General features: G+C 43.8%; 1 protein-coding gene across 5 annotated transcripts in view; it reads right to left on the bottom strand.

Moving 5' to 3' along the window:
- RIOX2 (ribosomal oxygenase 2) overlaps nucleotides 1-9,958 on the bottom strand; it is an 82,909-nt gene extending 72,951 nt beyond the window's left edge. For 4 of the 5 annotated variants that reach the window (XM_066619311.1, XM_066619310.1, XM_066619313.1 and 1 more), the window contains exons 1-6: nucleotides 9,889-9,958; nucleotides 5,147-5,582; nucleotides 2,274-2,393; nucleotides 1,682-1,810; nucleotides 999-1,102; nucleotides 572-674 (exon numbers count right to left, since the gene is read on the bottom strand). In XM_066619311.1, coding sequence (XP_066475408.1) covers nucleotides 572-674; nucleotides 999-1,102; nucleotides 1,682-1,810; nucleotides 2,274-2,393; nucleotides 5,147-5,578 — 888 coding nt within the window. In that variant the 5' untranslated portion in view covers nucleotides 5,579-5,582; nucleotides 9,889-9,958. The remainder of the gene's footprint in view (nucleotides 1-571; nucleotides 675-998; nucleotides 1,103-1,681; nucleotides 1,811-2,273; nucleotides 2,394-5,146; nucleotides 5,583-9,888) is intronic. The other variant, XM_066619312.1, reaches the window with a different exon arrangement.
- Between the last annotated feature and the right edge of the window lie 3,937 nt (nucleotides 9,959-13,895).

Consider the following 13,895-nt stretch of genomic DNA (forward strand, 5'->3'; position numbering starts at 1 on the left):
TCATTGTACTCGTATATAGTTTCTTTAAGTCCATATCTCGATGGTGCACTGAATTTTGTTGTGCATTAAATACGACAATAAAGTAATCTAGTTATTTCTGGAACTAGCAATGATTTCCTTTAAGCTTTTCTTCCTGTGGACATAGGCAAGGGTGACCAAGTTACATGGACTCAAGTGTCACAGTGAAATATACTGGGTGAGAGAGAACTGCATTTAATTTGCTCTTCTCTCACATATAACATTTGCCTATTACCAGGAACGTGACTGTAGTCAAGGAGGGTGACGGACAAGTTACAATTATTCTGGGATGGTGCAATCTAAATTTGCAAATCCTGGACTCAACCCCTTCATATTATTATTGAAATGAGCTAAGAATTCATGAGATAATACTAAATTTAGGCTTGCTATTTCTAAGCCTTTATTATTTGTCACTCTCATGGTGAGAGACATGTGTGATCTTGAGAGCGAGAAAATTGGCTTTCTTTACTAAACACCTCTAACAAAACTCTGCAATCTTTCCTCCAAAAGCAGACTATTTTTTTTTTTTTGCCTCTTAGCTTTGCATCTTTACCATTAGTAATTGCCTTGGTATGCTCTTCCGAAACTCAACATCATTTTTTGCAGTATCCAAAACCAGCTGAGGTATCACATCCAACATGAAATCTCTCCAAGAGCTATTAAGTAGAAGACAAACCAAGACATATAAGTCACAAGCAAATCAGTCCAGAGTGATAATTTTCATGAACATAAAAATAGGCAATTGTCATGACTGTCTTGAAGCCTATCTAAGCCCAACATCCTACCTCTAACATCAGCTACTTCAGACTGCTTTAATGTTGTACCAGTTATGTTCTCATCCTGAATTATCACTCTAATGGCCCAATCCTATCTTTGTGGTCTGCCACCAAAACTAGCTTTCTGGTGGTAGAACATGACAAAGAAGAAATAAAAGCTACCAGCAAGAAAACAATACCACAAAGGCCATGCTGGATGCTTACTTATTCTGATACGTGCTGATGGTCACATGAGTAGAATGAGATACCCCAGGAGGGGTGTCAGCTTGATGAATGGTCCCCCTTGGGAAATACAGTAAATCTCCTGGCTGCAAGGACACACAGAGGGAGAAAAGAGGTTAGATGGTTAAAATAATTAATTTTAAAGAGCTATACTGCTGGGCTTGCAAATAGAAGAAAAATTACTCTCTTCCAACAAACAGCTGACTATACAATTCTGCCATGTCATGCAATCCTACAGTACAAGTTCTGCATAAAATTGGGAGAAGGACACCAACCTAAAAGCTACTTCTTACGAATAAAAAAAGCAACAAAGGTACTTCAAAGGACTGCCTTCTTCCATATAATCCGTCCCTCCATCTGAGATCATCAGAGAGAGCTCTTTTAGCTGTGTTGCAATTAATGGAAGTGAGGTGATGGTGACAAGAACAGGGCATTCTCAGTGGTGGCACCTCATCTATCAAACTTTCCCCATGGAATTAAGAACTGCTTCCTCTTTGGAAAGCAAGGATAAACCCTGTCAAGTAAGGTGACTAATCCATTCTTTTAAGATTCAGAGGCAAATTTCTTCATCAGCACTGAACAAATTAAATTAGATGGTACAAGAAATCTACCTTCCTCTATGACTCAGACAATCCGAACAGAAGAGATGCTTTTGGCACAAGTACCTTTAATAAGAAATCATGTGTTGGAGTCCCAATCCGGTCCTCAGGTTCAGCATTGTATTCTTGAGCCAATTGCACAGTAGGTCTATACAGCCTCCAGTGCTTCTCTCCTTCCAGCTGTAGGATAAACACCTGCAAGGACCACAAGTCAATGAACATCATAAAGCCCCACAGTTCTTCAGGCTTTTACCTAACCTAACAAGCAGTTGCTGCAAGCTAGCTCTCTTTTTGGCAATAATTCTTGTAACACTGGAAGTAAACTGGCCTCCCAACTTATGGACGTCCAAGTTATGGAAAGATGTGTTGGCAGTTTTGTGCAGACACAGCTTGACCTTCAGTGGTGCTTTAGTGCAGTCATGATAGCACTAGACCAGCAAGAACCAGATGTTTCAACTTAAGTACATTTTGACTTCAATACAGATCCCTAGAACCTAACACATATTCAAATACAGGACTCAGCATAATTGATTTACTTTAGAAACTGAATCCCCCTGTACATAATGTGTCATTGTGTGGACACATGACTTCTAGAAAGTCACTTTATTTCAAAACAATTGTGATCAGGAAACATATAGGCAATTGTGAGTTCTCTTACTTCAACATCATCGTAGTGCGGAGGCAAGCCTTGGGACCCTGGAGGGGTAATGTAAACATTAGATCCAACCAATGACCCAAAGTAGCATTCCAACTTCTCCTGGATCTTCCAGAATTCATCCTTTAAAAAAATAAAATAGAACAAAAAGGAAGAATGGGAGAAGTAGGACAGGTACCTTAGCATTGCTGTCTCCTCTCATCCCCAGTGTATTTGCATTCTATTGTCCCAAATGCATATTATCACTTTAAGCCATTTCTGCCTAACGTTGCATATACGCAAAGAGAGATCAAATGTGTACACCTGTGGGCTGGGCAGAAATGGGTTAAATATACCATCAGGAGACCTGTAGGAAAAAAAGCAAAAACACAAAAGAATGTGGTAGAAAAGAAGCACAAAAGTGCAGAAAGGAGTCTCACAGAAAGAATGCCTAGTGCCATACTAATATATACATAGCTACATTATTTGAGCAAACTAAGCCCAAATTTTGAAGCTGTACCAAATCAATCTCTGGAAGAAGAGAGTAGAAATGCAAAAGATGCCATCAATACTCTCAAAATCATCAGACCGGTTATCACAGATGGACATAAGTGATTGTAAATCCACAGCATTCCTTCTCCACTTTAGGCAGGTCAGTTTATTCAAACTTTTCAAAATTATGCTTTCATCATGAGTTGTGCATGCTTTCTTCTGGAAAAAATTCTTTCATACAAATATAGAAAAGAAGCTGTACTAATTTCTGATCAATATTCCAATTAATTCTTGTTGACTTTTTCTTCCAAAAATTCAGAGGATATCCTGAATTATTCTTCCTTCTGCACTACAAATACTGACCACCTATTCATTCTTGTGTTCTAAATGTTCATTTACAACACAACAAACATACATCTGATCTGTTCAGTACAGTACACGCTTTACTATTTTCCAAAATGTCTAATGCCAATCCAAGATTAAATGAAATACTGATGTCCAACAATATTCACATCAGCATACAAGACAGTGTTTGAAACAGCTCTCATAACTATCCAAAAAAATACATAGAAAAATGAATAGCTATTAATTTTGGTGTGAGTTAAAAATAACTTTAGGTCACGGGTGGTCAACTTCTCAACTTTAGGGCTCTTGAACCTTTAACAATTGTGTAGAGCAGGGGTGTCCAAAGTTTTCCGCAGGAGGACCACATCATCTCTCTGACACTGTGTCAGGGGCCAGGTAAGAAAATAATTAATTTACATTTAAAATTTGAGTAAATTTACATAATTTTACATAAATAAATATATTAAAGATGAACTTATATGAATGAATGAAGGTCTTGCAATAGCTCAAGGCCTATAAAAGGCCTTGCACAAAGCAAGGCTGGCCTTTCCTTTGCTGCCGGTACTGCATCACAGACATGAAACAGCAAGCAGTGGAGGGAGCCCTTATCCCACAGCTAACGTGAGAGGTCAAACAGTCGTCCTCATGCTGAGAGTTGTTGCATCAGGCCAGTGCGGGCTCCAGTAAGTTTCCAGAGGGCCAGAAGCTCACTGGAGGCTGGGGTCTCCCTGAGGGCCGCATTGGGAGTCCTCACAGGCCGCAACTGGCCCCAGGGCCGGGGTTTGGGCACCCCCTGTGTAGAGCAAGGAATTTCAGCAGGTGCAGCTTGTCATCTCCAACAAATTTCCTCTTTGACACTATTTTTAAAGGTCCAGGAGCCCTAAAGTTGAAAGGCTGGCCACCCTTGCTTTAGGTCAATATCTCAAAATTCTGCAGTGTAGATAATTCTACATAACATAAAAATTTGTCTATCGCAGTGGTTCCCAAACTTTTAGCATCAGGACCCCACCTAAAAAAAAAAAGTTTGACTTCTCCAACCACTCAAGCCTCTGTGACTATGACAGGGCAGCAGTGCTCCTTTCAAGCAGCAGCTTGTTTAACCCTTGATTCACATAGCCCTGTGGTTCTCAAACTCTTCCAGAGTTTGGGAGCTGCAAAAAGTCGTTGCAGGGGAGAGGGAAATGCAGCAATGCGATCCCCAGGACTGCGCCACTACCAGGGGCGCAAGAGGCTTTCTTTCACTTACTTGGATGCAGCAACAGCCTCCCGGGGGTATGGAGCCTTTGCAGGACTCCCAAAGCTGTGGAGAATGTCAAAATAACGATCACAATCCACTTCCAGTTTCACAATCACAAACTAGAATTGGGTCGCAAGTGTTATTTCGACATTCTCCGCAGCTTTGGGAGCCCTGCAGAGGCTTCTGCGGGGCTCCCGCACTCCCAGGAGGCTGCTCCTACATCCAAGTAAGTGAAAGAAAGTCCCTTGCACCCCTGCCAGTGGCACTATCCCAGGGATTATGTCACTGTATTTTCCCCTCCCTGCCTCTTTAAAGGGGCAAAGACAAAGGTCCTCAGGCTGGGCCATTGCAACGTCGCAGTTTGAGAGCCTCTGACATAGCTTAATCTACCCTGTCAGTTTTGTGAACCACCACAAATTGGGTTGTGACCCACTGGTTGTCTACAGAACCACAATTTGGGAACAGCTGGTCTGCAGAAATGCTGCATTACAAGATTATGTTGATACTGCATAGTTCAATGAGTCAAAGCCTATCAATAAACGAATGCACATAATATCATATTCTGGTGTATCCACTACGACTAAATCAATGGAATACAATATAGAAACTGAGCAACTAGTGTCTTCTTAGTTTAAAAGTGCTCCTAAACTATTGCCACTCCAAAGTGGTGTCAGCCGCACATAACACTGAGCCCAGGAGGAGGGCCAGCCATGCTCTGTCCCACGGTCTACTGCGTAAACTCCTAATTAATTACATGTCTGCATCAGTCAAGAACTGCAACTGCTAATGCAACCAGAGACTTCAAACATCTTCTGAGTCTTACCTTAAATCTCTGAGGCTGGTGAAATTGTATTGTAGTCTTTTTCTGATCAAAGTCTTTCTTCAACTGCACATAGTTGACTTTACCGTCTTTGTTAAAAATCTTTTTTCTCCCATTCACACATCTGCAAATATTAATGTCCCTTCCATAATACAAGCCCTTATTGACCAACTCTTTTAGATCAGCTAATTGAAACAGAGACTGGTAGTATGATGCCACGCCAGGGTCATCTCTTTGAAGAAGCAGTGGCTTCTGCTCCCAGTAGTCTCTGAAAAATTCATCTTGTTTTATAGGAAAGATCAAACCTTCAAACACACTCTCTGGGTGGCCATCACTCTTCAGAAACAAAGGGTAGTATATTTCCAGTTTTGCTTGTTTGCATGGTATATATTGTTCCTTCTCTGTTCCAGTCCGTCTTCCTCCTTTCTTGGGCATGATCCTGTGTAAGTAAAAAATTAAGGTTGCCATTCTAGCCACACTTACCTGATGGTCAACTGCACTGAACTGAAAAGGCCTTATTTCATAGAAGGCATGTGTAAGATTGCACTGTCCCCCACCCACTACATGTTTACTGAGAGATAAGCCCCATCAAGTTCAGCAGTACAAACTAACCATTTCCAGAGGAGAAGCCATGTCTGTTGCAATAAAAACAACAGGTTTTTTGGCACTTTAAGACTAACAGAAGCATAAGCTTTAATAGATTACAGTTCCAATTCTCAGACACATGATGCATTTTCCTAGGTTGACACAGATGGAGTGGGTGTGTCATTCACACACAGATTCCATTTAAAACTATCCTGTAACCTTTTACAATCCATAACTTCATGGTCATTCAGCCCTACTGAATTTCATGGTCATTCAGCCCTACTCTTTACATGTTTTCAGTGATGAAGAAAACACTTCATGCATCTGAGTAAGTATACTGTAGTCTAAGAAGGCTTAAGATCAAATGAGATGCAGGCACAAAACAATGAATTCAATTTATTAATTCTTTTCTATTTCTGCAAATGAAATAGACTGGAGGAGGGGGAATTATAAATCAGCCAGAAAACACAATATGGAGTAGGGAGACTTTAGCACTTAACTCCCACTGCAGTTTCTAGTCTGAGAGAGAGAGAGAGTGTTAACCCCATGCTATTTATTGTTTTAAAAAAACTTTTAGTTTGATTCTTATGCAATTACAGAACAATCCTATACATATGTACTCAGAAGTAAGTCTCATTGGATTTAGCAAGACTTATTCCCAGGAGAGTCTGTACAGGACTGCAGCCTGCCAGCCTTTAAGATAACATAAAACCCTTTGTTTTTATACTCCAAAGCAGGCTTTCAAAGGATGCAAACTATTTTGGGATTACTTGTGTATAAGCCTGCTTAGGATCAGGCTGCATTAACTATGCATATTAACTAATTAATGGCCAGTATTTATTATGGTCCTATGCATGATGTCTAGACAGTAGGTCCAACCGAATTCAGCAAGGCTTACTTTCAAGTGAACACACATGCGCTGCACAGCCAAAACCCCAAATGCATTTCAGGAAAAATGGAACTCCAAATACAGTATTTGTGTCTAAGACTGAAGTGCAGTTCAGTTTCACTACATAGTTAGCCAACAGTATCTTGTTTCAGATAAACACATGAGGAGGGAGGGAAGAGTAGCAGGACTTGCTTCCTCCAGTCATTCTCCCCAACATTAAAAAAATGCAGAAAGATGAGACACTGAGCAATGCACATGCATGTCTGAATACGCCTTAAATGGTTTACTGCTGCTTGACTACTTTTGAGTCCACAGACCTTTTTTCTGTTACACACCCACTTCTATTCTAAGTTTGAGAGGGGATGTCTGGGAAAACTAAAACTGCATCTCAGCAGAGTCACTTCAGCTCCTCAAGCTCTATCTTCAGATCATACACATATTGGTTTTGCAGTAAAGCTTTTAAGACACTGTTCTTTCTGGTTCTCTTAGAGCCTATGGCATTTACTGCAACAATAGCAACTGCTTGGTGTCCTCAATCCACCTACCCATTCTCTCTGTAAGGAGAACGCTCTGTTAGCAGCTGGTTTCACCCAACAAAGATGCATTAACAGTGCCACAGAAACACATCATGTAAAACATTTTGAGAGTACTTATTTTTAAAACAAGGACCTCAAGGATATTAGGCACACGTCACCATCATGCCATTTAACAACTTGTGCAGACCCCCTGGGTCGGAAAGTAATTCATAAAACATTAGTTCCCTTTCCTGTCTGCTACATCTGAAAACTAAATATTTTAATAGAGACCACTTTATGCCCTCAAAACCCCCCCCCCATTTAAACCTACTTACAGGTACAGGAAAACTGTGCTAAGAGACACCAACAGATGCAGATGTGAAATGGTGAAGAAAAAAGCATGCAAGAATTTTGTTCCCCTTTATATATTTTAGAGCTGCCAGATCAGAACACTGACCAATAAAAGGTATTGTACATCTGCAGTGTTCATCTCTGGAAACTGGATTTTTGAAAGTAAGCAGCGACCAACATTTTCAAAAGAAAATCTGCATTATGAAATATAAACAACCCTTTCCAAAAATAGCAGCACTTCAGTCTTTGCATTTTTATGGCATTTCTGAGTATTCAAGAGTAAGTGTGTGTGTTTCCTTCAAAGTAGGTTCCACTGTGTTCAGTGGGGCTGTCTCTCTAGCATGTTTAGGAATGCAGCCCAAAGCACTCTGTACACATGATCTGTACAAATGATCTCAGTAATCCTTTAAAAAAAAATCCTGTATGTATGTTTATTCTTTCCATATTTTAACTAAGCTCAAGTAAACAACTGCATGGGCTTCCCCTCCTTATCCAGGTCTCAATTTCCATCCTCTGCTTTTGTTTTTTGCTTTGTGTCTATCTTGACAGCAAGTCCTTCAAAGCAGGGTTCAAGTCTCTTGTTCTGTGTAAAGTAACATGAACATTCATGGCTCTATATAAATTACCAGACTGGAGATGGAAATAGAGCACTTATACAAGGCTCTCTTTCCAAACAAACCTAATGAGCCTCTGCTGGAGTTAAGATCTGTGGTCACAAATAGCCAAGTGCAGCCAGGTGCACAACCACAATCCACTTCCAGACCATCTCATCCTGTAGTAGATTTCAACCAGGATAGTAGATCACTGCCACCATCCAGGTCCAAGGGAAATCAAACAGAAGATGGCAAATTCAGGAAAATTTCCCTCTCTTTTTATAACCTGCAAGTGTTAACCCAGACTTATCTGAGGGATTGATTACCCAGAATCATCTGAGCCCCTTGACTTTCACATACTTTGGGATCAGGTTCATGGCACAACAACGTGGGCCAAAGCTAAAGTCTTGGTTTATTGGTTAGTGTGGGAGAGAAAGAACAAACTGATGGCTACCGCACATGAAGGATAGTTTCTTCAGGATACTGACACATAACAGAAGCTTCTGAGGTAATACAGAAGTTCATAAATAAAAGACAGAGCAAATTCTGGGTTTTTTAGCGCAAGAACAGAGGATGCATAAAAAAACTTGTATGGATCGACACAAATACCTAAACAGTCCTGAAATTCTCCATAGAAACCTAAATCATTGTTCATTATGAAGTTAATAGATTGCAACCACTTGTATTCAGGAAGCAAAGGAGCTGTTATCTGGAAAGCCCTTGCTGGGAGGCCACAGTACCAAAAGGTAAATTCCCTCCACCATGAAAGGTTGTATTTCCCAATGGCATCTCTTCATTTCTCCCACACACACAAATCAGCAAATCTCACAGAAGTATTGTCCATCCTACAGTCTATTGAAGACTCTTATCCAAAAGATATTTCGAGGGGCTGAACCAGGGTGCTTCCCTATATAGCATAAAGCACAGCCCTAGAAACAAAAGGTATCCTGGTATCAGGCCAAAGACCCATCTAGTCCAGCTTCCCGTAACTACCCCCTGTATGTCTCAAATAAATGGCCCACAACACTATTATTTGTCATAACAAGAAGCCTAGCGTACGTAAGAACATAAGAACAGCCCGGCTAGATCAGGCCAAAGGCCACCCTAGTATCTCATAGTAGCCCACCAGAGGTTTCAGGGAGCACACAAGACAACCAAGATACCCGCATCCTGTTGCCACTCCCTTGCATTTGGCATTCTGAGGTAGCCAAAATCAGGAGCTTGCACACACCCATCCTGGCTTGTAACCTGTGACTGAGTTTTCCTCTAGAAGTTTGTCCACGCCAGATGCCATCACCACATCCTGTGGCAAGGAGTTCCACAGACTCATCTCACACTGGGTCAAGAAATATTTCCCTTTGTCTGCCCTAACTCTCCCAGCATTCATTGGTTCTGGTGTTGTGTGGCGGGGAAAAGAGCATCCCCTGCATAACTGTGTGCATTTCAATCGTGCGCCTCCGCCAGGCACCTTTTTTCTAGACGGAGGAGCCCCAAGGGAGGTGCCCAGCAGGCATTTGGGTCGCTGCTGGACCAGAGTAGCAGGGGGGCTCTAGTGCACTCTGGAGCAGGGGGCGCGTGGTGGGCAGCGCAGACGGCGCCAGGAGGGGAGTTCATGGGCATGCGAGGCCCCCCACGCGGAGGCTGGAAAGGGGTGCTGCTGCAGCTGCCCCCCACTCGCGGCTCCGGGCTGCGCTGCGCGGCCTTTGCGCTGCCCAGGTCCTGCTCTGACCCCCGGGGGCGGGGCGGGGCGGGGAGGGCTGCCGGCAGCCAAGGCGCGCCCGGCCCCTGGAGGGGCGCACCTCGCAGACCCACCTGGCGAAGCTCCGCACGTGGGCTGCAGCACGAGCAGGGACCAGGCGCTTCCTGCAAGGCGTGGAAAGGGGAGGGTCTTCCCTCTGGCCCCACTCGGCGGACGAGCAGGACTTGTTGCTGCTTTCGCCCGCCTCCCGAAGCGGCCGGGCGGGGCGCTCTCTGCGCCAATCAGTGCGGAGTCAGCTGCAGGGCTTGCGCGGCGCAGGCGGGCAGGCAGGCTGGGGTCCCCTCGCGCTGCACGGCCCTCTCGTTGACGTGCGAGGCTGCAACCCTGGGAGTAAACCCCGTTGACCATAATGGGACTTACTTCTGAGTAGACAGGCATAGCACCGGGCTCACAGGGCCTTCAGCCCACGAAGTCTTAGAGCCCAATCCCAGGCAGGTCCACGCAGAAGTAAGCCCCATGAGGGTCAGTGGGACTTACTCCCAGGTAAATGCGGCTCGGGTTGGGTTCTTGGCCCCCACTAAGGCCGCAGCCACTGCGTGCACTTTCCTGGGAAGACAGAGACCCAAATGATGACCGGGCTGCTGGGGGCATCTCCCTTCGGAGGAAGGGAACGTGGTAGGAGCTCTTTAGCCTCAAAAAAAGTCTGGAGGAGACACATGTTTGAGACATACAACACACAGCAGGGGGTGGATAAAGACACGCTCTTCTGCCTCTCCCACAACACCAGAACCAAGGGATACCTGCTAAAGTTGAGAGTTAGGACAGACAAAAGAAAATATTTTCCCAGCATGTAGTTAGTCCATGGAACTCCTTGCCACAGTATGTGGTGATGGCATCTGGCCTAGATGCCTTTAAAAGGGGATTGGACATACTTCTAGAGGAAAGCGCCATCACAGGTTACAAGCCAGGATGGGTATGTGCAGCCGCCTGGTTTTAGAAGTAGGCTACTTCAGAATGTCAGGTGCAAGGGAGTGCCAACAAGATGTGGGTATCTTGGTTGTCTTGTGTGTTCCCTGAAGCCTCTGGTGGGCCACTGTGAGATGCAGGAAGCTGGAGTGGTGAGGCCTTTGGCCTGGTCCAGCCAGGCTAGTTGTATGTCCTATTGAACCCAATGGGGCATACATCTCAGTAAACGTACATTGGATTGCACTGTAAATCTATAGTGTTTAAAGTGCCACAGCACTCTTTGTTGAACTCTTTTGGTTGCAGTGCTGTTCTGCTTCCAATCACTGTATGATGTGCAAAAATTCAGCTGGTCACAGACTTTTCAGCAGCTTATCTAGTCTCAACATATAATTATTAACATTATAGGGATTATTGTTTCATAAAATAAGGTCTGTTTATTGTGCTTTGAGCATCATTAAAAGCTCTTTGAGAACAAAAGGCCTGCTTCTTCCATACATCTGAAGAATAGTTTCCTAAACCATTTTCAGGTCTTCTTGAAACCATCACAGCTCTTGCATGATGCTGGGCCATTCTGCATCTTTTTGAAGTTTTACCTGCCATATAGTTATTAAAATCCCCTGGGGGCTAGGGATAAGAATAGGCCCTCAGTTTGGCTGTACTTGTCCTAAGAGGCGACTAGACAGCCACCAGGTAGATGGGACTCGTCAGCCTGGGAAGGCAGCTCATCTGAGAGAAGGAAAACTCTGATCCCAAACCACTGCCTTGTGGCTACATCCAGTTATGGAAAAGGCTTTAGGAGTCAACCTCGAGGCAAAATCTGGAGCCAAAGTCCCTGGAACAGTTCATGGCTGAACGAAGTCATGTTCTGGCAACTCCTGCGACGCCGCTGGAACCAACCGTATTGGCCTCTGCCTTTCCATTGGACCATTTCAGCGACATGGAGAGGGGGGATTTGCTGCATGGGTCACAGTCTATCCTCCATATCTACTTTACCCAGGCTTCGCGCACTGGAGAGGACACTCTGTTCCAGAACCACCATTCAGAGCACAATACCATAGTCTTCCGAGACTGAAGGATGCCAACATCAGTTGTTAAAAACCAGAAGTCTGCAAGCAGGCTGGGGGGGGGGGGGGTACTATAACCCAGTGAGAGAAAAGTATGAACAGTTCCATTCAACTAAAAAATTATTTACAGCTAATTTAAAATAGTTGCACCTGTCCTAGCCAAGCTCCTCAAAACTGTTGAGACAGACACAGGAACAAGACTATTACATGGTTGAGCACTAGAGAAAATAAAGCACCTAGATTCTTTTTGTGGGTATGTAATAGTTACAAGTTTAGTACATTAACCCAATGTTTAGACAGGGGAAGGCCAAAAAGCCCTGTGACTGCCACTTGCATTCTCCCCTCCCTCCACTCTCTGCTGCTACCCAGTATGCAGGCTTGCATTGGTTCATAGCAGCAGAAGAGGAGGAGGCATGGACATTTTAAAATGGTGGCCATTGTGGATAGGAGGCATCCATGTTGCCACCCACCATCACAAAGGAAGCCAGGACAGCAGGCAGTGGAGGCAGGAGTTCACTGTGATTTTCCACTGGCAAAGATCCTCAAGAGCATCTCTGATCTGGCCAAGTCCTAATGTCAACCTATACTACACACATACTTATTACATCTAGATAAACTATTACAATATTGACATTGAAAAAAATGGACGTGCAGGAACATCACGCAAAGTTCAGTTTGCAGTTGAGACATGTTTTGACTCATTGCACAGAAAATGCCATAGAGCAAACAAATAAAACAATATTATTATGGGCTGCCATTCCATCCTGTTCTTTGTGTCCTTCCGTTGGGCATAACTTGAAGGCAGGTGCTGGTATTACTTTTAGATGCTGCTTAAGGCCAGAACAATAGCACCATTTGCTAAGGCATCTGCTTGCTCAACCAGGCTTGTAACCAGAAGGGTAAGAGATGTGTGTGATTATAATAAATCATTATTAAACATAATACCTTAAATCAGCGGTTCCCAAACTTAACTGGGTCACGATACCCCTGCAGCCTCTTCTTCCCAGCTCAGCTAGGCACTGCCATCTTGGATCTCATGAAATCTTGCAAGATCCAAGATGTCAACACCCAAATCTCGCCAGATTTCATGAGATCCAAGATGGTGGTGCCCAGGGGACCAGGTAGGTGGGGCCACCAGGAACATCCCATGGCACCCCTGTGAGTGTGCCATGATGCCCTAAGGCATCGCAATTTTAAGTTGGCATCCTTCAGTCTCGGAAGACTATGGTGTCACGCTCTGAATGGTGGTTCTGGAACAGAGTCCGCTCCAGTGCGCGAAGCCTGGATAAAGTAGGTATGGAGGATAGGCTGTTACCCATGCAGCAAATCCCCCCTCTCCACGTCGCTGAAATGGTCCAATGGAAAGGCAGAGGCCAATACGGTTGGTTCCAGCGGCGTCGCAGGAGTTGCCAGAACGTGACTGTGTTCAGCCATGAACTGCCTCAGGGACTCCGGCTCCGGATTTTGCCTCGAGGTTGACTCCTGAAGCCTTTTCCATAACTGGATGTAGCCACAAGACAGTGGAGGTTTGGAATCAGAGTTTTCCTTCTCTCAGATGAGCTGCCTTCCCAGGCTATCGAGTCCCATCTACCCAGTGGCTGTTTAGTCGCCTCTTACGACAAGTACAGCCAAACTGAGGGCCTATTCTTATTTGGAAACCCCTGCCCTAAATGAATATAACATGTAAAGTCAAGTCATTTACAGCTTGATTCTTTTACAGTTCGTTATATGTATAGTTGGTTCCAAGACAGATTTACTACACATGCAGAATATAACAATTTTAAACTTGGTTATAAGTTGTATTAAATATTTTCTAATCTTGGTACAATTATTGTGTTGCTGTGGTGTGTGCAAAAAGAAACTCGGTACTAACTTCATATCACAATCAACCCCCACAAAGTTATATTTTCCAATTATCCCAAACCACATTAGCATAGATAATTTTTTGGCAGAGTGAAAAATTTTGGCTGCCAGAACACCTGCTCTACCTGTGAGTTTCTAGGAGGTTCCATTACAGTCAACAGTATCACTCTAGTGTTTGAGATATGATTGTTACAACCAAGAATATATCAGGAAGACACAATTCATTT

Source organism: Tiliqua scincoides, chromosome 3, assembly GCF_035046505.1.
Source record: "Tiliqua scincoides isolate rTilSci1 chromosome 3, rTilSci1.hap2, whole genome shotgun sequence".
NCBI lineage: Eukaryota > Metazoa > Chordata > Lepidosauria > Squamata > Scincidae > Tiliqua > Tiliqua scincoides.